The following is a 25,390-nucleotide window of genomic DNA, read 5'->3' as shown; positions in this document are numbered from 1 at the left end:
CTTTCACAGCAATCTCTCCTCAGCAAAGCAGAAAGACAAAAGTGCAGTGGGTTTTCAAATGAAAAAGAACAACTAAGGTGTAACTTTAAAGAGAAAAACATATAAAAGCTACCACTACCTTGCCTCATTGCCTGAGACACCTGGAGATCCTCAGTGTTTTCTCAAAAATTATGGCTCCCTCATTCCTGGACTCATGGCTGCTGCATGGCAGCATTATTGACACCACCGCTCCACCACCGCTCCACCACCGCTCTCGTTGCCTTCACAATTTAAGAGTATTTTAAGCTGAGCTTCAGAAAACTCTGAGCCTGGCAAGCAAAGCTTTCTGGTGTGAAAGGACACTTAACAAACTGAATTAGCTGTGGTTTGTTAGACTGGTTAGTAATTTTTTTATAAGCTCCACTCCTGCTGCCAACAGTGTGGCTCTGCTGAGTCTCAGTATGATGCTACTGATAACATCTCACTGTCCTCCCACATACTGGCTCCATCAAACCAAATAAAATCAGGTTATGTCGAAATATTTGCTTTAAAAAGTTTTAGCAGTTTATATGGCTCTATTGTATAAACAAATTAATTCCACTCTTCTGAGGTAAATGGGAATAATTTTATATTGAGTCAAATGAAAAGAAGTGTATTTTTGTATTTTGTCCTACTAAAGGACAAAACTACAAGACTTCTAATAAGATGGCTGGGAAACACTGTTTTCTTATATTTTCTTTTAATTGTGTTTTAATTCATGTATTTATGTGATGAAATTCATGACATTTCTCCAGAAAGCTGATGCAAATTAGACTACTACTAATATATTTTATGTACTCTGTGTGTGCCATACATAACAAAATATTTCTCCACTGGTAACATGATTAATGAAAGGTCCATTTTTACTTTTTCCATAAATTCCTGCTACCTGTGATTGGACACTCACCCCCAGGATTTCAATTTCAGCATTCCTAAAGATACTATTTATTTCACATTTTTAATTGCAGATTGTACAGAACCTATCTTGCTTGATACTGTCATAGGCAGAAATTATTGCTCACACTTGGAATGGAAGAAAAAGCCTCCCCAAAAGCTACATTTCCCACCACAACAGCACTTTAGACACGGCAGAATGTGCCCTCCCATTAAATTTCTCACTGCCATTGACACTTTCACTAATAGCAGTGAAAAGCTCTCACTAATATACATAAAATAAATTTCTCTGTATGAGGCCGAATGTTATAATCAGACTTGAAACGTCATCTTGTTGAAGTAGTATAAGTGCATTATCTTAAAGATGCTGAAAAGATTGATTGCTTTTTTACTAGCAGAAAATCCTTGCCACTTGGTAATAAACACTTACTAATTTTGTAACAGACAGGAAATTAGGAAAGTGCCACATGGCAGTTACTAAAAGCACCAAAATAATAATTCCAACCTCCAGCTACAGAATATTATTATTTAACCTCACTCCACAACTCTTATGATATTCATTATCACATCTGATGTGATACTTAGAAAAGCCACTAGATGAGCACTGCCTGTGAGTGACAGCTCCATCCTACTGATTGAGCCACAACATATTAAAAATAAGATCACATCATTTGACATGGGGATGACTAATCATACATTTAGTCTCTTGGCCATAATTAATATTATGTACATTTAAATCAGCCATGTCATGCTTCATAACTGAAAGTCAGTTTGAATAGAACAGTTAGCTTTTCAGCAGCATTTGTTTTCAGAAGTCAAGCCCTGGCTGAGCTTTGTGTTTAATATCAAAATATCCAAGTTACTGGATACATCATGATCAAAAGCAAAGACTGAATCATAATGAAGATGCAAAGTGTAAACAGCCAGATTACATTGAAGATCATTGCAAATGTCTACTTCTTTTCATTTGAACTAAACGGAAAAGTGTTTTCTACCTTTAAGGATTTTTTTCTGGAAAATGGGACATATTATTTTTGTGACAACCTGAGCTTCATTTTCTTACCCATGGTTTCTGAAGTCTGGCTGCCAACTACACGAAGAAGCATTGGCTGACTGCTGCCTGACCTCTGCAAAGAGGTAGAAGGAGATGACAGTGTTGTACCATTCACCTTGGCATCTGCCTGTGGCTGAAATTGAAGCAAAAAAAGTAAGACATTGCTATATCAGCTCAGTATTTTACATCTCTGTAATTTTTATTTATTCCATGAATACACACAATTTTCAGCCTGTTCTTAAGCAAATTCATCCATGCAGCCAATGCATTTTAATTCTGAATAAAACAAGGAAGAAGACTAAATAAGAACACCGAAACCCGATTCCATAGTCTCACTTGCAGCCTGTAAAACAATTTTGTGCATTTCTCTGACTTGTTTCTACAGACATGATTTCTTGGAATGTTCTTGTTATTGATAACACTTCACACACTGTTTGGAAAATTACTCTTCAGAGGCCCAGAAGAAATGCCTGAGGACTCACCTGCTCCAGCAGCTGCCTCAGCCTGTGCAGCTGCGATTCCAGCTGTTTGTTGTGATCCTCCAGGATCTGCATCCTGGCTTCCAGGCGGCCCTTGTGCTGGCGAAGCAGCTTGGCTTCTGCAATGAGCTCAGCGTCCCGGGGGCTCTGCGGAGAGACCGGCATCATCTCCGGGGGGGACGGCAGTGGAGAGAGACCCTTGTGCTCGTGCTGCTGCTTCAAGCGGTCGTACTCTGCCTGCAGGTTCCTGTTGGGAAGTGACAAAGGGGCAAAAGCTTTATGGCCCCGGCACGGCAGTGACAAGGCGCTGCCTCTCGTGTGGTGTGATGTGTCTCACTTTTCAGGGCTCACCTGCACCAGCTGCCTTTCCCTCTCCTGAATCCACGCACCTGTGGGCTCACTCCTTGCAGATCCGCACGGAGCTGGTATTGGATGGATCTGTGGTTCAAGTTGCCTGAAGGCTCTTGGCATCAGCAGGACTCACAGGGAGAGAGATTCCCTCCCAGGGCACCTCATGCAGGAGGCTCCAGATACCCTCCTGAAGCCAGGATTGGTCTGTCCTGGGCTCAGCCCTCCCTCAGCTGCCTGCCCTTTATCCTTCCCAGCAGAAGAGGGACTGCCAGTTCCCTTCCACACATGGCTGCACCTGAGGGGTCATTAGTGCTAAAGGAGGACTCAGAGTTATCACAGCACCTCGCAAACACTAAGTCAAAGCAGGTGCCACCTGGCTGGCCGATCTATTTTACAGAAGAGAGGCAGCCACACAAAAAGGCAGAGCAAAACACAGAACTTGGCCGTCAGTCAGGTCATATCACTCTCCTCTCTTCAGATCTGCAAATGCATTTCCAGCCTAGGGCTAAAATTATCAACTGAAGATGAGAATTAGTGACCCAGTCTGTTAAACTGAACTGCACTGGCTTTTAGGGCTATAATTTTCATCTTCTTTGTCCTGCCTAGAGTGCTACTGTCTACTACTGTAACTTTATGGCACTGCTAAGCTTGTTCTTTTATTCCATAAAACTCCAATTTTACTTCAGTAAAACATTCCATAGATTAATATGATCTATAGTGTTCTACATGGAAAAAAAAAAAGTCTACCAAGCAGGGAAAGCACAGAAGGTAAGAAACTGAAACCTTGTTAAAGGTAACAGTCCAAAGCTGCAAAAATAGTAACTTGTATCAGAAATTTCATAGGCAAGGGAGGCCTAACAAACTGCACTGGGATTTTGTTGCTATGATGCTCTTTTACAGCTTCCCAGAGGGGGAAAAACGGCTCAGTGCTCTGGTAACTGCTTACTCATCACAAGCAGTGACCCAGATTTTACTTTTTCCAACTTGCTCTTATTTGAGGTTGTGAGAACAGACACCTTTTTCCAGTTCTGCCTGCAAACCACAACACACTCTGACAGTTTGGTCTGGAAGCGTAACAGCACCTCGGAAACCTCCCAAAAAAAACACTTCTAAAAGAACTTTATTGTGACCAGAAGGCAGGACACATCATTTCACACGGGTGAGAAAGCAATGCCAAGGACAAAGACAAGCCACTGACTGTTCTTCAAAGGTCCCCGAGCTCCTCAGCAGCTGCATGATGGACATGTCCTCACCTGGGACAGTGGCACTGCCCACAAGATAATCTCTAAGGGATGTCTGACCTACATGATCCCTCCTGTGCAGAAATTTCACATTATTATAAAATGAGCTAATCATTTTTAACTTCAGGCTGTTCCAAAATTCAAGATTTCTCTCCTTAAAACCCACACAAAGAGCGATAACTATAGAGAGGTTTTTTTCTAATCAATTTTTTTGTTTTAATGAAATACAGAGTTTCAAGTTCATGAAAATTATCTAGAAAAAAAAAGGGCTATCTATACTGGCAATAGATATTGTCATGTAAGTTATGTCTTCTGCCTGACTTAATGTCTTCTGATACTTCTAGCTGAACAAACTGGTGAATAATTAATAAAAATACAAAAGGGAATAGGAATGAACATGGCAACATGTTCACTACACATGGTGCTACTGCTGACTAAAGTTTATACAGGAATGATCATTAAGCCTGCTTTTCGCCATGTCCATGCACAGTGGCTATCACTACCCCATGAGGATTTTCCCAGATGCACAATACACGCAATACTCTATGAACAGCACACTCAAAAGTTTGAAGTGCTGTAAAGCAAAAGATAAAACATCGCCCTAAGGGAAGCTGAATAAATGCACTTGGTCATACTTACAACATAATCAGACCTTGCTACAAAGAAATCTGCAATTACCACCTGTATCAATATAGAGAAGTCCTTCCAGTAACGGTGGTATTGAAATACAAGTAAGGACCAGGGAGTAATTCAGATAAAAATCATTTCAATATCTGATAAAAAATTATTTTAAAATCTTTCTGAAAGCCTACAGAAAAAAAAAAAAAAGGAAAGTAAAAGATATTGCACATTTTCCAACCAGAGGTATGTCTGGATTTGGGAGTTCTGGAGTTCTGTAATTAAATACTATAATACTGTTGGCACAAAGAAATGTAATTTTGAAGGATGCATGTGGGTTTCCCCAGTGCACCTGTATTACTGAGTTTTCCAGCTGCACCTTTTCAGTCCAGCTACACAGTCCTCCATCCAGAGAACTGAGATTCATCGTAGCTTCAGAGCCATAAGAGTGATGTGCAGTGCACACAATCAATAATATCATAACTGGGATCTAAACATACCACAATGAAGAGGTGTATTAACATAATGGAAAAAAGCTGAAAATTAAAAAGGAAGGAAAGAATTTGAAAACTGCTATAAGAGTACCCTGAGAGAACAAATGGCCTTTATTCCTCCCTCTGGAACAGTTTTAAGCTGTGTGGTGAAAAGGACTGCTGCTGCGAGCCAGGCACCCAAGGCACTGGCCACAGCCCTGAGGGTCCTGAGGAGAGGCACTCTCTGACACTTTCACCACAAAATGGGACATAAGAGAAAGGCACATACAAACATGCTCCTCTCTAAATGAATGCAACTGAGCAAGCACGGGCAGTACATGGAAACCTCACCTCCCACCACCATGGCTCAGGCTGGGTGACTTTGACATCTGGCTGTCACAAACAAACAGTGCTGCTGCATGTGCTTATCACTGGGAAAAGGAACCCTTCTTCAGTAAGAGAATATTCAAAAAACCCCATATATTCCATTTACAATACTTGCAACTCTTTGAGGCATTTGTGAAGAAAAGTAACATAGGAAGCATGCAGTGTAACCTTGATTTATGCAACTGCACAGAGCTGAGTAGTAAAGAGTGTATGAATTATGAATCACATCTATCACTGGCAGCATTAATTGCCTGGTGACAGAAATCCTAGTGGACTCTGTTTGCTGAGTAGTCCACTCAAAGGCAATTGAGAATTTGCAAATTCATGTTATTTCTCATCTCCCTGCAGAAAATCAGTGGTCTGAAGAAACAGACAAAGATGGTAGCTGAACCACCTACCCCCTGTCCCTCACTAGAGTGACAGTGTTTACTCAGGATGCTTCACACTCAGAAGATCTAGTTCCCCTTCTTCAGTGCCAAAACAAATACCAGGAGGAGCCACAGCATGTTTAGAAATGCATCACTTTCTTGCTGTTGGCAACTATACAGATGGAACTTATGTGAGGAGGCCATTCATCAGTCTTCAGATTTGGAGGAACACCGACACAGGGCAGCTTTGAGATTCAGGGTGTCAGTGCTTTCTCTGGTGGCACACAGCCCACTGCACTCCCACTGCAAGTCAGGAAAAGCAAAGGAATGGCAAGTAGCTCTGACTGGAGATCTCATTTACTTAGTTCTTGTTCCAGGACAGCTCAGAGCTGGGAGGAAGAGGAGAGAACATGAGAGAAGTCTCCCTCTTACATACAAGACCTCAGTTCAACTAAAATATTAGGAATATCCATTTTCCTGACTCATTAAAATAGCAGGAAGACATTTTAATTCTTTGCAAAAAGTTTTGACTTTGTCACTGCAGAACCACGTTTTCTATTCAACGCCACTACAGTACATCCTGTACTTCCTATCCTACTGTATAACTTATGTAATGTACTGCTTTAGATGGACAACAAAAACTTGTCTTCTCTCTCTCTGAAATACATCCACTCATGAGGAAATAGTTTTAGAGAGGGTTTTATAATTGCGTTTTTCTTTTATATTGCAACACAATAATAATGCCTTCAAATAGCAAGATTGCTTTTTGTCTATTTAATACAGAAATGGTCTTATCACAATATTCCATGTGATGCAAAACTCAGCACAAGCCTGAAGATCTAAAACTCAAATAAAACACTTTCAGCCATTGAAAATGTTCTCTAAAATGCTCACATTTTAACAAATATAAATTATTTAGCAGTAAAATCTTAGCCATACATTATTTAAGGAAGTCATACTTACAAGCTACAGAAGCACCAAGGTCTTAAAATGCTAGCAGATAAATAATGAATATCTAACAAAAGGTCCTTGGAACTGACAAAACCCAAGTCAGAACCACATCACAGCTAGGTTAATTTCTAAGTTAGAGAATGCATTTCAGAAGAATTCAAAATAGGCAACAGAGCTTTTAAACTGTCCAAAAGCAAAACCTCAGAATTACAATTTCAATGAGTCTTTTTAATTTAAGTAACAAGTCAAGATAGAAATACTTGGGAGGCCAGAAACTGTAGCTGAAACCCAAATGGAGGTCAGAATTCAATCAACGGCTCAAAAGAGACAAAGCAAAAAGAAAAGGGCTTTTTTAAAAAGCAGAAAACTGTGGAGAGCAGAAGAAAAAGAGAAATTACAATGAGGTACCAGTATCAGCACAATTTCCTCTTGGTACTTGAGGCATCACTTGTGGCTGCTTTCCTGGGAGCTGCTGAGAAGTGACTGCATGCCCTGACTCTTACAGTAAAAGTGCACAAGACACAGCAGAGAGAGCTAAACCTGAGTTAGCAGAAGTTATCACAAGTGTATGCAACAGGAGTTATGTCAACACAGGCAGGAAAGGGTGACTCCTGCACCACATCCAGCTCAGCAGTGGCAAGAGATGCACGCTGTGAACAAAGGAATGTCTTCATCCTGAGGCAGAAACAAAAGCTTACATGGAGGGTGTTTCAGGAAATGCATGGGAAGGAAGATGTGTTCACCCACTGGAACCAGGTTCACACAAGGAATTAGGTGTCAGGTTGCTGATTACCTTTGGCAACAGCCAAGAAAGGTTTGCACAAATTCGACGGAGGAGAACAAATAGGAAATGGGACTCTAAAGGGACAAGACTGTTTTTAGAAGTAGGCAAGTTACACGAATGCCTCCTGACTGATCCTGTCTGAAGAACTTACTTTTCTAAACAGGAATCAGTGTTTCATCCATAAACTCATGGTTATCTGGCTGTGACAAGCAATCAGGACAACAAGAACTTTGTCACTTTTCAGCAGCTACCTTAACATTTTACATACAAGTTATTTACTGCAGTTTGCAGAGACAAAAGTCATGATTTTGTCATAATCAATGAAAATCAGAGCAGAGTGACCTCTACACTGTGAGACAGAGTCAGAGCTCTCTGTGTCTGCTGTGTTGAGCACTCACAAAAGGCAAGGCTGCCTGTGTGGCAGCCCATCCATAACTGCGCCTCCAGTAGTACAAATGAGAAAATCAACCTTAGAGACTACAGCTCTAGTTTAATCCAGGACTGGCAAACTTCAAACCCGGTATTTTTAAGCTGTAATTCCTGCCAGAGATCTGTTACCATCCCTCAGTAATTGCTAAATTAAATAAAGCCCATGCAGATATTTAAGGCATGAACTCTTAAAGGGTTTTTTAGCTTATTTAGCTATCTAGCTCCGTGTTATACTAGTTTTCATATACTACCTTTCTAATAAAAAACTAGTCTGCCTTAAAAGTCACCCTCCTTTCTGCTAGGCAGCTTATTTTGTATACAGAGAGAAAACCTTTATGATTTTTTTCCTTCTTCCACAATTCACTACCTAATGCTGCTTAAAAAAATAACACCCATGTCCTGGAAACGAAGCTATCTTATCATCTGTGTTGTACTAGCTACTAGATATTTCTTAGCTACAGTCCTGAACATGCTAAGTATGATGTCTTATTTCAAAATACTGATTTTTCTTCACTTCAGAAAGCACTTGGGCTTTATGTGCTATATAGTAGGAAGTTTGTGGCTTGTTTCAAAGGAAATCTCCCTGCTGTTCAGTAAGCAAGAGCTTTGTTTACTACAGCTTTCTGCGTGAAACATTGTCCTCATTCTTGATGCCTACCATCTTCTCCATTCTCCCAGACCCTCCTGATAAAAAGTCTCTGATGAAGCCACTGTAATTGATTAGCACCATCCAAAGAAGACATACATGGAGAGAAGATCTATGACACTACCAACTCGTGCACTATTTCCTTGACAAGTCTAAGGTAAATGATTAGTGCATTAAATCCTCAATGTAAACAGAAGTACCTAGCTCTTACAGAAGCAAGAAAAAAAGAGCATGAAAATGCCAACAGACTGTACTGTAAAAGCTGAAGGTAGTAGAAGACAAACAAACCCATGTTTTTTTGGTAGAACTGATTTATACCTTGATGATTTATATCTTACAGAGTGGTTTTGGTAATTCACAGTTGTAATTACCAATCTTCCAAGGTCAAGAACTCCTGGTTTTTGTGCGGATGGCCCAAGATTCCAGAGTACTGTATAAATAGGACTGCAGTGCTGTGATGCTTCAAGTATCCATTTCGGGTTTTTTGAATGGTGATTAAAGAAGATAACTTCAAGTAAATTTGAAGTTAGAAGTGGTAAGTAATACTTTGTATTGAAAGACTAAAGAAATGGCAACAAGAAACACCAAACAAAGAGAAAGGAAAGAGGACCCAACTTTTACCCACAATGAAATTACTTATTTGTCAGAAAAAACCAGTTTTGTAACTCATTTTATCCCTAGAAATATAGAATTGCTTTGCAGACTTTTTACTTCAAATTCAGCAGCTGGTGGTATAACCCACCTGTTTTCCTCCTCCAGGTCTGCGAGGATTCTCTCCAGTTCCCCTCTTTCCTCACTCTCCAAAGAAATCAGGATCTGGGCAGGGCTTCGTGGCTGGCTCAGGGGGGACTCCTGGTTCAGACTTTGGCAGTAGTGCTGGATTAACAAGTGTTCATCATCACTGGAAAACAGAGGAGGAGAAAACAGGCTGTTCCCTTCCTGCTTTTCAACTTCACAGTGAATCTGAGGAGATGATTCACTCCCAGTCTCTCATTTCTTACAAAGAGATTTGCTGAACTCTTTATAACCTACAGCAGAGCAATGCACCTTAAAGCAAAATCTGCTGACCTGTTTCACTGAGTTTCTGGTAATTTTCCTTCTCTGCAGAGACCACCTCCCTCCTTCTCTGCTTCTTAGGTACCTAAAGCCAAGTTTTGCAACAGCTGACAACCTCAGCTCTCCTCTTTTGACAAACTTCAATTAGGAATTTGCTTGCACAAAAAAGCAATCTTCTACTGCCTGATCTGCATTGTGGAAGGGTCATTCAAGCAAGGGCAATGCATTTCTTTTTATAACTACAAACTCTCCTTATGTAATAAGTGTGTGCTTTATTTATCTTGTTTTCTCTATAAAATTCTAAATTAGGCAAACAAAGAAAAAACCCTTAACTAGTATAATAAAAGTATGTTATTTTCCACTCAGATGTTTGTATTTTTTTTTAAATTTAAAAGTGATGTACACTGTCAGAACACAAATACATTCTGCTTGATAGATAGGATCTCTTTATAACTATTGCCCCAGAAGCTGTCTGGCATCTGAAAACAGGAATATCTCTGGAAGAGAAAAGGAAATACAATTCTTAAGACCTCAATCACCTCCCAGAACTACATGGATTGTTTTAGGTGTGGTTTAGGTGCTGAGGAGATGCATCCAAGCCCTAAGCAATGCAACTTACACTACCAGTCACTGAGAAACCATGAAAGGTTTCCCTTGACACCATAGGACAAGGTCAATAAAAATGACACTGCTGTTGGAGATTTCAAAGAACAAAACCATTCAGTCTAGTTAGTCTAGGATTTTTTCCTGTTATGTTGCTAAACCAGAATTTAACAGGCATTTTGAACAGCTGTTATTGTTCAAAAATTATAATTTTCCTTGTTTGCATTTGTTCCTGAAAATGTTAATGATGCAATTTTATGACTGTAGGAGTGCCAAAGCAACATAGAGCACATTAACATTAGTTCATAAAAGAGAAGTATTATTTTTTCACAAAAGGAGAGACTTGCCAGTTCCTAAATTTATACTTTTCATGAAGCACTTCAACTGTGATTTCCTTCAAACCACTCCTTTGCATTTATAAATGTTCCTACAGATCTTAAGTGAATCAACTGTGAACAAGTGACATAACTATTGCAGTAAAATGTCATTTTACAAGCATACTCTTTTTGTGTGATCTTCAGCCTGCACAGATATTTTATACATCATTGAAGTGACACTACCTAATGAAACGTTTTGTGATATATAAATATATATGTTGCGTTTTTATTTCCTGCCTTCCTTGTTTCCATTTATCACTCTACCTGTACTGATTAGCCAAATAATCCAGACCCCGCAAAAATAACAAATAATACTTAGGCATAATCTGATATGCAAAACCGAAGTAATTACAGTTGTGAATTCATGGTAAGCTTTGATTTTGATGCAATTTGTATTTATCTGGATAATGTTTCTACCAAAATTCAAGATGCACAGTTTTATTCTCATTTTAATAGTACAAACTGAGGAACAAACTGGATAGTTAACTTATTAATTGAATCATGCTACATTACAACTTCCAACTGATGGAAAAAGTGAACTGAACAGTAAGACCAAACTGTAATACAAGAGATACAGTGTATGCATGATTTCTGTGACAAGGACACAGAAATATTTCGGTGAGACAACACAAAATTCCATCTATTAGAGCATTACTACTATCCATAGTAATACAGAATTAACATATGACTTGGAAACAAAGTTTTCATTAATTGCATGAAACTTACTGACATTGCATTGATATTAATTTTGAGGGGTCATTTTAACTTTCCCCTTTTACCAATGCCTTAAAACAATGTACCTGGTTCTACAGGAGATTTTCTTTCAAAACTGGTAGTCAACAATCCTACCAAGCCAGAAGTGAAACTATTTTGAAACAAAGAAACAGCTTTATTGCTATCCAAGAATATTCTGAGCTCACAGGCTCAGAGTCAACCTCATGAAATGCTATTCATTCGGAATCTCAATTTAGGTGAAAGAAAATTGGCCAGAATTCTGTGTTGTAAAGGACTGCTACGATTTAATTGTCTGAATCGTCAAAAAAATCCATCCCTTAAACTGTGATAAGGATAAGATCATGTAGAATAGATCAAAATGTTTTTAGAGTAGTTGGGGTTTTCATATCTGATTGATTTAGAATCCATGCTATGGCTTCTCTTACACAGTTAATGAACCAAGATCAAATTTTCAAACGCACCCATGACATAGCTGCTTCCATGCTGTCTTCAGAAACATTACCCACAGTTAGTTCTATGCCCTCTTATTCAGAGAATAAACAAGACCAGAATATTATCAGAGGAGAACCACAAAGGGTTTCAGTGAGATATCAGATTTAGCTACTTCTTAAAAATCAAAACTTTTATTTGTAATGCTACATTTAAAGTAATACAATGAATGCTTGGCAGTGATCTGTCCAACTTACAGTTTACTACTGCTAGTATTTCACAGTGATGATCAGTTCCTCCTGGCTTACCCTTGCAATGTATTTCAGGTATTTGTACACCAAAGATTTCTGTTTAGCCTCACTTATGTTTTGTATGACACTTTTCCCACACCAACATTTTCTAGCTTACAGCAATTTAACCATGCTTAAGCTTGAACTAAGATAGGAGGGGTTTTTATATCTTTTTCCTTAGAACTCATCAGAAAATGACCATATTTTGAACATGGAAATTATTTGCTGAATACATCAGTAATTTTTGGAAACAAAGTAATAATTTTAATTTTGAAGGTATCAATCATTTGCTGCATAAATTTGGTATTAAGCTAGAAGACATTATCCAGACACTATGATACAAATTGAAAGGACATGAGCACATCATTAAATTGAAAAAGATGTGATACATGGCCATGCAAATTCAACACTACAAAATTTCAAGTTATTAACCTTCCCAAGAAAATACATTTCAAACCCATGAAAACAGCCTACTTACATGCTCTCATTAGGTGAAATACTGTCATTTAGGTAAGAACCATTGGTGTTCTCCATTTCTGCTAGCCTGTGGAAAAATAAAAAAGACTCATTAAAACCAATTATGTTTTTCAAAAAACTTTGTATGATCTAACATTCTGGAAAGAATTAAAGAGCGTGATGTTTTTGATGAGTTTGACACTCAAATTAATTTACACTCGCTGTTGATTACCAAAAGGTTTTGCAATAAGCTATCACAAAAGATTGTTTGCTGCAATGGCCTGGCTAAACTCACTTCCAAGTTTTTACTCCTTTCTCTGAGGTTATATTCCAACTCCTCTCTATTAATTAATTCCAAAATCAAAGAAAAGCCTTAAGATGCCAGGGGATTACACAAATTGCTTTGTACCCGGCAATGTCATTGACCAAACAGTCATTTCTCATTAGTTTTCACACTCAGCCCCTCCTAAACGTCCTGCATAATTCAGAAACACCTCTTCTGATCAAGTGATACTGGAGGAGAGAAAGAGGCCAGAATAATTATTTTTCATTACCTCAGCCCTTGAAAATTTACTTGCTTGGTAGAAAAACATTTTCACATTTGTGCCATTAATCCACTTTTTCATTCTTAGGAGCAGTATGAAAGCAGAGAATTGAACTAAAGCAGTGATATATCACTATTTTAATCCTCCAAATCAATGAAAAATCCTGTTTATGATATTTAATGAGGTGAATTAACATTATAATGACACCTGAGATTCATATGAGAGTTTGGAGGTTTCTGCTCTTCTCATTTGTACTGTTATATCAGGGTCCATATTAAAAATGAAACTCATTGCAGAATACCAGGGGTTTGGGGTGGAAGGGGCTTTAAAGGTCTCCAGTCCAACCCCCCTGCACTGAGCAGGGACACCTTCAACTCAAATAGGTGGCTCAGAGCCTCGTCCAGTCTGACCTTAAATGTTTTCAGGGATGGGGCATCTACCACCTCTCTGGACAACCTGCTCCCAGTGCTTCATCATCCTCATTGCAAAAATTCCTTCCTTACATCTAGTCTGAATCTGTCCTCTTTTAGTTTAAAACACTACCTCTTGTCTTATTGCCACAGGTCCTATCAAAGTATCAGTAACTGAGCACACAGCTTAATGAGGACCCCAAGGGACCTAAAAACCATTTCTGACCACACAGGTGCTCTGGCATGCAAGGACAGGCTGGTTAACACCAACCACACATGATGCTCTTGCATCCCAGAGCCTGGAAAGCAAAACCCCAAATTTTATGTTTCTTTAAGAAGTGCTCAGGTAGCCTCTAGCTCTTCTTTTTTTTTTTTTTCAAGTAATTTTAGAGAAAGATCTGCCTAACATCCAGCTGGTCTCATACCTGCTAGCATAATGTTCAATGCGTGAATGAGTATCATCGTGTGAGAGCTGAGGGGACGAGGCAGGCCTATAAGGCAGAAAACACTGATTAATCACAAACAATACCCCTTTAAAAGTAAAAAGACACTTAGCCATGCCTATACCCTCACATCTCTATGCCTTATGCCATGTTTGATAAAAAGCAAGTTCGAACTCCAGGTGCTGCGTGTGCCTCCTCAAGCCATCGGTGCAATGTTCTGTGGTGTCACACTGGGGATTTTTGACCATTTGCAATCCATCTGTTGCCACGACTCTTCTTCACAGCAACTCCCAAAGGATTTATAGAAGAGCTTTCACCCTGGTCTTCCCTGCACACCTGCCTCCTTCACTGGCATTTCTGCTTCACATGCAGCCCTGCACAGGCTGCCAATGTCCTGCTGGGAACCTCTCCTGTGCCTCCCACCCTGCTCCAGTGCCTGCTTCCAGCACATCCCACTTAAAGGAGCCTTTAAGAATTATTTCACAAGCAGCTAGAAATAAATACAAGAAGCATATAATGTCTGAAATGAACCTTTAATAACACACTGCAGACACTGATGATTTTGCCTAATGTCTTTCAAGAGTTGCAATCTCAATGGTAGCTCAGTGTGTTATACAGGGGGACACTAAGTTATGTTGGGTTTTCTGTCTGATAGATGGTATGAGGTCCTCTTCAGTTTTCTGTTGATGAAAACAATTCATAGGACTTTTTGTGACAATTAGAGTATTGTCTCTTATAGCCTCACCTCTGGAAAACATCAACATTAAATTATGTTGCCTATGCAGTTCAGACAGCACCCTTTGCTGCCACGTGGGATTTAGCCAATTAACATGTATTGAGAGGTGCCAGATTAACAAAAAGTGATGCAGCTTCCCAAATTGAATGGCAATTTTATACTTTGGCTGAATTTCAACTCCCCTTTATTCCATCTCTGCTGACTTTCCTTCTGGAACTCCTGATTAGTTCCAGACTGAGGAAGGAATTTCTCCCCATTTTGAATTGTTGGATACTGTGGTTCAGGCTGGGACTGCCCAAAAGTGATTGTGTTGCATTGCACAATCTGACAGGTTTTGTATTTACTGGTTATAAACCAAAACTGTAATAATCTTCTGGTTTGTAATGTTCTGTTCCCATGTTAAGAGTTTGACAATCCTGCTGTAAATCTACTGGACTTCTCAGCTTCCAGGTTTCTAATCAGCCTCCAAAGGGCTCTAGATTAGGATCCTTCTGAAACCATAGAGCTGTATGCTCGATACGTATACAAATCAAGCATCATCATTAATATCTCTTTTCATAGAACAGCAAAGTTTTTCCTCTTTAAGACATTATAGGCCAAGTATAACAAATCTCATTTTGTCTTCAAAATGAACTTTGGCCTCTACTTTTACTCATCACATATTCAAGCATTACTACAGCACACCAGAGGATAAAAACTCAGTTCACAGAGTTCCTTAGTGCAGCAAGGAGGATGGGGCAATCGCTTCTCTGTGACTTGATATCCCATTCTGTGTAATGACATGTAGGGAAGGGAGGGGAAAAGGATGCAATTTCTTTAGAGCAGTGGATCATGAGGCAGGATAACCATGGTTTTCTGATAAATTGAACTTACCCACAGTTTTTCTATTTTTTTTTTTGTCATACAGCAGATGTTAAGCTGGTCTTAACTTTACCATCAATGCAAGAAGAAGTCTTGTTTTCAACACACACACAAATGTTGATGCTAATACTGTGCATAGACTAGGAAATATGTGTTAAAAGTAGTTTCAGTTTTGAGTTGGGTCATTCTCTCAGTGCCTATCACCTTGGCATTGTACATGTATTTGTACCAGTTTGAAAGAAGGGACAGCATTTGGTTGGGACCTACTGAGCAATGAGATGTCTCTTTTTGCAGTACTGCATGGCAAAAAGTCAGGCCTGAATGCATTAATATATCCTTGCTGCCTTGAAATGATGCTGCAACTTCAGAAGTGACCAAGTTGAGTAATACATATAAAAAGATATGTTTTTTAAAAGACAACATGATGTGTAACTTGCTGGAGTTGGTTCTGCCAGATGCAAGCAGGGAATGAGACTACCATTCCAGGTTTGTCTCTACTTTAGAACATACTGCCATGGAGATATACCTCAAACAGCTTTTTAGAAGTTTGCTTAAGAAAGCAAACCTGCTGGAGAAGCATTACTTTGTGTTGAATTCAGCTGCTCAAAGGTACTTTTGCCAGTCTCTGAGCAAACTTGAGAATGATTGTGCTGTATTTTACATACTCTTAGTGACCAAGCACCTGTGCTAGAGCTCACAGTCCTTCCTTTCTGAGCACACATACTCAGCACACCTAATCAGCTCAAACAGCCAGCAGGAAGGCTGAGTGACACAGCCAATATTTAGACAAGATAACCATCCCTTTTACAAGGGCTCCACAGCTGCCTCGTTCAACCTGGGGTCTGCAGGAGCAGCCTGGGAATTCTAGTCAAGTGAAGTGGTGACCAAGTGGCAAACTCCACCTTCCTGCAATGCCCTGTACCCCCAGAGACCTGGCTGGCAGGATGAGGGTGCTTTTCTTTGTTCAGCATTTTATTTCATGCTTCCTGAAAGTGTAGAAACAAGTAAATTGTCTTTGTATCATTGTACCATCACAGTTCAAGTAAAAAGATACACATTCTCACAACTAGTGAACTGTCCCTTTAATGCCTGGCAAGCAGCATACCTGGGCAAAATACTGGATAATAAGCAGTAAGAACCATTAACTTCCAACGAAAAAAATTATCTATTTACAAGCAGTTCTATGTAAACCACATGTTGGCGTCAGAATAGCACTAGCATTGCTGAGTGCCGCCAGATGATGCTTTTCTGAGGCACTTCAAGGATAACCAGAAAACTGGCATGAGAGCACCAGAAAAAGGCATGAGTGTAGAAAACATGGCAAAGTTTTATGACAACTGGCTTGTCTGCTGAAGCTGGAGTCACCCTGTAAGCGAGAAACAGCTTTAAACCTGGGTAGCTCAGCAACTTGAATTGCAGGTCAGGTGCTATAGCATGAAGGAAAGAAAGAAAGTTAGCAGAACAAAATTAAGGGCAATTATTTCCAGCCACTATTAATTTCCTATTTTTCTGCTTCCTTGTCAGACCAGATGGAATGATTACGCTCTGGAAGATACCTGAGTTAGTCTGACAAAGAGTGCAACCTCTCTGCACAAATCCTGCTCCTCAGTATTTCTCATTTTCTCAAGTATTACATGTGAGTTAAACTCTCTGTAGAATGTAAAAGCAAACCTTTTGTGTGAATCTATTGATGTAGGCACACCACAATGCTACTGTTGTAAGTAACTAGAAATGACCATGTTGTGACAGCTTAGTTTCATATTATGTGAGACACAGCGATGGCATTCCACATGATCCAAGCTTTCTTCAAATGTTACTTTTAACTTTGCAACTGTTCTGAAATATAAGGAATCTAGATCCATAGTTGCATCTATAAAAGTGCATCCTCAAGCTCAAAGCCCCTCTATTTCAGTCTGCCCCCAGACTTTTGGCATTCTCTGTGGGTGAATTCTCAGCCATATGAGGTTTGCAGTAATAGATGTGCTTCTTGGTTGCTTAAATTTCCTAGAGTTAGAGCACTTCCCTTAGCTTCCCAAGGTTTGTGCTCCCAACAAAAATTATAAATCAATATTCCAGTGTATACATTTCACTCTTGTTTATTCTACAAAAAGTTCAATGGAGGTGCAAGCCATATACATCTCACCATATAGAAATATAAAAAAATCTTTCCTGTTAGTTATCAATATGTGAATTAAAATTGATCCTTAATTAACATTATTCTAAAAGCATCTGTGTAACACTAGAAGTAGCAAATGCCACAATGGTAAATATATATCTGTCTTTAGTTTATGCTGAGGCTATTACTACAACAGTAAGACAATGCAACTGCTGGAGTGGTGCAAGAATGAAAATCTATTCCACAGCTGAAAACTGCTGCTTTTTTAACTTCTGAAAAAAATACAGAAAACATTTCCGCATTTCAACCTGCCTTCACAAATCTGAATGTATCTAAAAGACTGTAATAAAATACCCAGTGAGCTCTGGATTAACTGGGGCACTCGAGTGTGCACGGCTGCACATAAACCCAAATTATAGCTTTATCTGCAAAACTGTGTCATTCCTGAAACTGAATTAAATCCATATCAAGTTCAATCTCTGTCTTTCAAACAGCATTTAGCATACATTCAGAGGGATTGACACTTATTCAGAAACACAGGCTTTTAAATAACAAACTTTGATAAGCATTAGTAGGTCTGCACGAAACCCCTGTTAATTCCATGAAAAATACATACTCCAGAAAGAGTACACAGCACAAAATCCATGACTGCTGGAAATTCCAGGGTTTATCTCATTCTACTCATTTGGGATCAAAACATTCCTTCAGAGAGTGCATCAAAGGAAATAACCATAAAGAAAGAAGGAAATGATCTCATGTAAAACTGAGCAAAGAAATAAACAAAAAGTGAGGGAGCGCAGCAGCAGCAGCAGCACACTTCAGCAAAAGTACTCACGCAGAATCTACTGGCCAGAAGTTGATCAGAGTAACAGGACTGCAAGACAAAAAATGAGGAGGTGAAGAGAAAGGCAGAAGAAACTCAGCAGCAAAATAATTACAGAAAGTTTAAAAAAAAAAGTCACGATAACAAAAAAGCAGAAATCCAACAGACCAACATGAATGGCTGTGAAGAGCAACCAACCAAAAAGTGAGAAAAAAACCTTGAAATCTAAAATTTAAAGAGAGAGAGAGAAAGAGCGAGAACAAGCTGCGTGCAATTGCCATTAAACAACTGATTAAATGTGTAAAAAACCAAAGGGAACTGGGTTAAGTCATTGATTTCTCCATGTGCATCATTACTGCTTTTTTTTTTCCATTAAGACATCAGTCATTTAGTAAGACTAAATTTATAGGCTGAGAAAAGAAGAAATCATCTAGGAAGGTCACAAACACCGCAGCCTAATTAAAAAAATAAAACCAAGGAAAGATACCCCTTTGGAAAAAAATAAAAATTTAATGAATGTATCATTAGCCTCCAAACTGTGCATCAAGCTTAGACTTCTGTAAGACTGCCAGTAAGACTGTGAGTATTTTTATTTTTTTTTGCTAACTGAAGCTGAAGTTCCTGTATAAGGACAGGTGAAAGCAGATAAAGGCAATGGCAACTGGAAGCCCAGCTTGTGTTTTCCTGCCAGGCGAGGTAAACAGAAATGAAAGACATAAAGAGGCTTTATGCATTTAGGAAGTGAAAGGAGCTGGCACCAGCTGGGGAGCTCAAATAGTGTACCAAATGAATTGCTACTTAGATACTTCAGAGCTACTCACGTTTCCATGTTGTCTCCCTCCAAGACAGTCTGCACAGGCAGGTAGCCCATTCGTGGGTGCTTTGCAAAATATCTTTTTGTTCGAAATTTGTTTTTTAGTACCTTGGCAAAGTCACGGACGTCTTCTCCTGAAGTTGTCTGAAAGGCACAAATCACAATGAAATCATCTTTCATGAGGTTGTCACTGTTTTTCAATTGCCTCTTCCTTTGCTGGGTCACTTGGAAGAGCTGTGATCACACCAAGCAGAGCTGCCAACAGCCTGAGCCCCGGAACAGTAAATTTTATTTGTCCATCACTGTCACCTTACAATGCACTACACAGACACTGCTAGTGGGGAGGAAGGAGGGAAAGAAAAGATGTTTCAAAACCCCCTGAGAGGCTCATGTCTCACCTCAGGTGATCTCAAGAAAACAAGCAATAATTAGACAATAATTTGCCATTTCCTCACCTGGCTATGTGGGGGTCGCTCTGCCTAATTTTGGTTCAGCACTAAAATGGCTGTAGTGGAGGACACACAGCCAGTCCGTGTGTCCTGGCTGGATGCCTCCCGTGGGTGCTTCACTGTCTGGATCCCAACTCTTACTACTCGCTTGGCATCTCCATCTCATGGACTTGTCAATCTATGAAAGCCTCTAGGTACCTTTTCTTTCCAGTTTCCCTCCTCAGCCTTCTGTGCCATTAATATTTTGTTCAAAGGGAAACAAAAAGCAGGTGAGAGCTGCTTAAAGCTCTCAGATCAGGTATTTCTTCCTGCACCTGTTCAATGTGAAACTGGCAGGCATTTAAGATCAATACTCTGAGGAGAGAAAAATTTGCATGAAGTTTTCTACTCCCTTGCCTGCAGCAGGCTTCCCTTGCTGTTGTAGAGACCAGCAGAGGAACACAACGTAGACATAGAAAGACCAGAAAGAGTCAGGAAGAGTTTCAAGGATGTCTGCTGTGAAGATTCAAGACTTATTGAGAGCCTGACGAAGAATCAGGCAATTTTCTGATGAATTTTAATGTAAGACTTCAATGACTTCAGTCAGGCTGCACTCCCTTCTCTGAACCTTGCAGAAACACTAGACTCTGAAGTACTGATCTTTTACAGTAAATTAAGTTCCTCCTGACCCACATAACAATATTGCTTCTCCAATCTATCTAATTTAAGGGAAAGAAATCAGAGAAAAGATAATCTTTCTGACATTTTTATTGAGTTCTGTGCCTTCTGCAAAGAGGGGATGGATGTGCTGGAACCCGTAAGTTCAGCCAACCTTCACAGAGCTGCTCAAACACAGATACATAGATTTTTAAAAGGTAGAAAAATTAAGGATGCCCTGAAAAAATATCTGCAGAAAGTCTGAAAAGTATAAACAGAAAAGGCAAATATTATCTCTGTATTTATGACACCTATGAGCTTCATGTGAAGCTGGAAAGATTTTGGCTCCCTTTCTGGTCAGTCTGGTCTGGCAGGAAAATTCAGTGTAAGCAATGGCTGGCAGAGAAGTGACACAGCAGAACCTATGAGCCAGTACAGCAGCATCTGTATTTTCAAGAAACTGAGATATTATTTGGTAATATTAGGTATCCCTTCCTTAATTCATCAGAAGTAAATACATTTGGGGAAGGGAGGGATGAAGTGTGCCCAGACCACCCAGAGGACTCCAGAAAGGAGATTTATTGAGGTGGCTCCCTTCCCATGCCTCTGGAGGAGGGAATTCCCTCTGCTGAATTCCATCTGCAATGCCTGCCAGGAGAGCTCTTAACCAGTTTGTCATCAAGAGAGCACACAGAGCACATCTGCTGGAAACACAGAAAAACTTCTATTATTAATCTTGATATAAATAGGCTAAGCACAGTTTTCTGTCCAGTTGTTCACCTGTGACATTTATAACCATTTATTAATGCCCTGTCTATTTTTGATGTTGAGAACACTTTCTATTGCATTTGGCTGCAATTTGGGTTAAGTGTTTTGAGGTATTAGAAATGAAACATTCTTTGCTTCAGCCTTCCTCGGACTGTTCTCCCCCCTCTCCCCCCGAACCTTTTCCATGGCAACTGAACAGCAAAATGCTGTGTTTGCACAGAAACATCCCAATCTAGCTGGTACCACAAGAATCCCGAGAAGAAAATATATCTTCTAGTACAACTAAAAGCATCAGGCAACTCTCATATAATCCAACTGCCATTTAAAAAATGTTCAAGGAGCACAAGAAAGGCAAAGAAAATGTGATTATTACATGGACAAGATGATAAACTGAGGCAATTTTCAGCCAAACCTTCTGATTTATGCCACAGATGTTTTATTACATATGATTTTCAGAGTAAAATCATCCAGACCAAAATTCCCAGTAGAACTGGTTTATGAAGAAGAAACAGTGGAGTTTCAGCATCCCAGCTCTCTTAAGTCAAAGCAACATATAGACAGATGGGTTGAGCATGTTCCGAAACTATTCGGAAACCAAACAGGAATAGCTTTACCACCAGCTGACTTTTCCCAGATTGGTTTAAGAAAATGCCATGCCAACCCCCCTCCCCAGACCTCAGCCCTAGAGGAAACCCTAGATGAAGACAGGTCTATCAGTTTGACACACTTCCTTCCAACAAGGTGTTTTTTATGTTCATGTGTCACTGTTCATTAAACCCTAACAGAAAAATCATCCTGCATTTACATTTCAGTCTATAAGTTGTCTTCTATGCTTTGTTTGAAAACTCTTTAAAAGTCCTATCTCTTTCAACAATAAATTGAGATGTGTTGCTTTCAGGAATAATTGTAGCAATTTCTCTGTCTAAATGAAGACCAAGCAACTGCCTTGCCCTTATTCTGACTCAACCTTTTGCAAGAGAGAGAATATTATCACATCCCTCAGGTATTTAGCATGAGTTCTCAAAACTCCCCTAAGCAGAATTAAAGACTGCAGTGCTCAAAAATGTCTTGATACTAAGAGGGAGGGAAAGTAAAAATATCAGAACACTTTGGTGTGCACAGTGAATTATTGCAAAGATATTATCAAAGAAGGCATCACACGTCTTGTGTCTGCCAAAATGCATTTTAAGGTGAGAGATTAGTGTGGAGGAAGACTGATAAATGCTCTGCCACCTGCATACTCTTTGTCATTCGTTTACAAAATAATTACAAACTAGACATAGCTTCAGTGGATGCTCAGTCCCCCAGTACTTGGGTAAATTTTTTGTGATAGCAGCAACACAAAAAAGCGTGGGGCTTGCTGTGTGTCACATTCACTTCCCCCTCCACCCCAGCTAATCCTCCTCTAATTCAGTTGGCTGCCTGTGCAGCCAGGCACGGCACATTAGCACGGGTTGCTGGAGTTCAGGGAAAAATCCACTGGCTGTGAATGGCTCTTTATTCTGATCCAGCAGGCTGGACGTGGTGGCAGGTTTTCTGTTCACCACCACATTCACCTCTTAGTAATCTGTATTTTCAGGGACAACACAAACCTGCTGGATGCAGCACTGCAATGAGCTGCTGCAGGCTGGGGGTGCATCTCGTAATCCCTTTTTATTTCTCTTTACTCAAAACACATCAAGAGGGTAACAAAATGTTCAGAAGATACTGGTTTGTATCACTCACAAATCTCCCAAGTTGTTTCTTAGCAAGAATAAGAGTGGCAAAGTGCAAAGCAAAGCCACAGTCCATCTGGGAAGGAGGGGTTCAGCCACAGGTGGAAAGAAAGCTCCCAGGGAGATGGTCTCTCTCACTCACTCACTCACCCACCCTGCCTACGACTCAGATCATGAGATTCTGCTCTAGGAATGCCTGCAATGGAGAAGTCTGTTCAGACCTGCCCAGGCAGCGCCAGCAGCTCCCTCTGACTGGTGCAGCAGTTCAGGCAAATCGTCCTTCCAGCAACCTCAGTCCCCGAGGGACGGCGCAGAAAACCACAGCCAACGAACACTGACAAAGAGCCAGCAACGTGCATTGGCTGCCATTGCAGAGATTCCCAGGAATATTGCCATTGAAGGGTAAAAGTGGATAGATAATGCAAGTAACTATCTCTAAGTTAAAACTAACAAAAATTCTGGACTTGCTTTACTATAATATTTTAAGGGCTTAATTTTTTTCTCCCTTTTTTAGGTCTCTGAGAAAAGCTGAGAGTCTTTGCTTCATTTTGGCCATGCCTTCTTGCTTGGATGAAGATTTAAAGACTGTTCATATAATTTTATGGGGTTAGCCCAAGTATAATTTTGATGCTTTCTTTTCACCATTTATGACTACCAGCAGATGAAAGACTAGGAATAATCCTATTTCACCAGGAAATGCTGATGAGAGTGCACTGCTTCAAGACAAACACAAGCAATAGCAAATGCAGCTGAAAGCTCAATCTTGCTACATGGTGGAAGTTTAACTTGAGTGCCTCTAATTTATGCCCCTTTGCACTGGTCCTCAGAGGCCAAAAAAGGAGCACACTGAGAGAGAAATGCAGAATTTCCCTTGACAGCTGTAAGGTATGAAAGAAACATTTATGCAAAACCAGTGCTTTTGGGAACGATGAAAGAAGGGGGAAGACCCTCACCACACCATCACTGCAGCATCCTGTACTGAATGCCCTGGCTTCCCCCCTTCAGAAATGAAATTACCTTGCAACCATGAGAACTTCCCTGGCATTTTATATCATCAAGTGATCAGACAATATAAAGGTATCATGAAATAGTGAAAAACTTAAAAATGCAACCATAGTGTTGTGGGAGAAAGCAAGTGAAGTGGAAACTTGATGAGGAAAGGAGGAAAAAAAATCACACACTGGTCTGGAGAAAACCTTGAGACCCAAGATACGAAGAAAACCTTGGGACTCAAGATATGAATGAGTATTTGCACAAATCATGTGCTTCCAGGAGGATCCATAAAGTGAGCTATGGCACTGAACATGGAACAAGTCATTAGCACACAACAATACATTACGACACAGAATTGTGCAAACAATGAACTTCAGCTTACTTCAAACCACTGGAGCATCCTTGACCAAGCAACAAAATTGCTGACATGTATAGTATATAAAAGGAGATTTAATTATGGAGGAGGGAAGAAAAGCAGTCCGAACACATCATTACCTTGCACGCAGGAAAAGAATTTTTTACTGTCTACATAAGAAGGGACGGTAAGGGTCAGTAAAACAGCTACTTACTGGTGTGCAGTATTCCACCATGGGATAGTGCATTTTGTGACCTTTAGCAACACGGCCAGAGAAGAAACAACTTTGGCAGATGTCATAGTTAAAGTGCTTTAAACTTCTGTACCTAAAAGAGGATTAAAAAAAAAAAAAATCACGGCTTCAGAGCTTTGTATGTGACTGCTTCATATCAGGCCATCAAGTTTGCTGTGTTAGTAGATTCTCTTCCCTGAGATGTCACAGAGTATGCAATGCCCAGCAATACTAATACTCCTCTGCCCTGAGGGACAGTACTGCTGCCTCATATGTTTGTCATAGATCTCAATCTTCAAAAATATTTCTAATATTGGGCAACAATGAAGATTTCTACACATTCACTCACCTTTAACATATGAAAGACAATACCACACTTTTTATTTCTATGACATTAACTTCAGATCTTTTGCTCTTCATCATGATTCCTAAAATAGAATGTCCTCCAGGAGGAAAATTCAAGAAAGTAATGCCCTCTCAGTAAGTCACTCTGGCAACCCCCTCATGTCCTTCCTAGCACCTCTATAAAAACAATTTTCCTGTAGAGCATTCCATCCATGCAAAACTCCAAATGCACTTTTGGGCCATTATTTAATCTCATCAGCTCTATGAGGCAGCTAACTGTTGTATCTGCTGTGCTGAAGTGGTTGAAAGAGCCGGAGGCATAAGGGCTGTCTTGTTCCAAATACACGAAGCAGCTCAGCCACAACGACCTCAAAAGAACATTGTTTTACATGAACTGGGTGCACAGTATTAGCTTTCTAAAAGCCTTCCAATACAGTATCTTTTTGTCAAGTGTGTACACAGGGTTTCAATGACTTGCAAAGACAGAGAAAAAAAGTCTGTGACAGACAG

The 25,390-nt window shown here is 39.8% G+C and overlaps 1 protein-coding gene across 21 annotated transcripts in view; it reads right to left on the bottom strand.

Moving 5' to 3' along the window:
• DMD (dystrophin) overlaps positions 1 to 25,390 on the bottom strand; it is a 1,045,484-nt gene that overhangs the window by 18,941 nt on the left and 1,001,153 nt on the right. For 17 of the 21 annotated variants that reach the window (XM_068179791.1, XM_068179794.1, XM_068179795.1 and 14 more), the window contains 8 exons: positions 24,518 to 24,629; positions 19,395 to 19,531; positions 18,586 to 18,624; positions 14,020 to 14,085; positions 12,662 to 12,727; positions 9,436 to 9,594; positions 2,449 to 2,692; positions 1,976 to 2,099 (listed from right to left, as the gene is read on the bottom strand). In XM_068179791.1, the coding sequence (XP_068035892.1) occupies positions 1,976 to 2,099; positions 2,449 to 2,692; positions 9,436 to 9,594; positions 12,662 to 12,727; positions 14,020 to 14,085; positions 18,586 to 18,624; positions 19,395 to 19,531; positions 24,518 to 24,629 (947 nt within the window). The remainder of the gene's footprint in view (positions 1 to 1,975; positions 2,100 to 2,448; positions 2,693 to 9,435; positions 9,595 to 12,661; positions 12,728 to 14,019; positions 14,086 to 18,585; positions 18,625 to 19,394; positions 19,532 to 24,517; positions 24,630 to 25,390) is intronic. The other 4 variants (XM_068179792.1, XM_068179814.1, XM_068179811.1 and 1 more) reach the window with 2 other exon arrangements.

The sequence above is a fragment of the Anomalospiza imberbis genome, chromosome 2 (genome assembly GCF_031753505.1).
Source record: "Anomalospiza imberbis isolate Cuckoo-Finch-1a 21T00152 chromosome 2, ASM3175350v1, whole genome shotgun sequence".
Classification (NCBI taxonomy): domain Eukaryota; kingdom Metazoa; phylum Chordata; class Aves; order Passeriformes; family Viduidae; genus Anomalospiza; species Anomalospiza imberbis.
The sequence above is the reverse complement of the archived record's forward strand: the minus strand, read 5'-3'. Positions and strand labels throughout refer to the sequence as shown.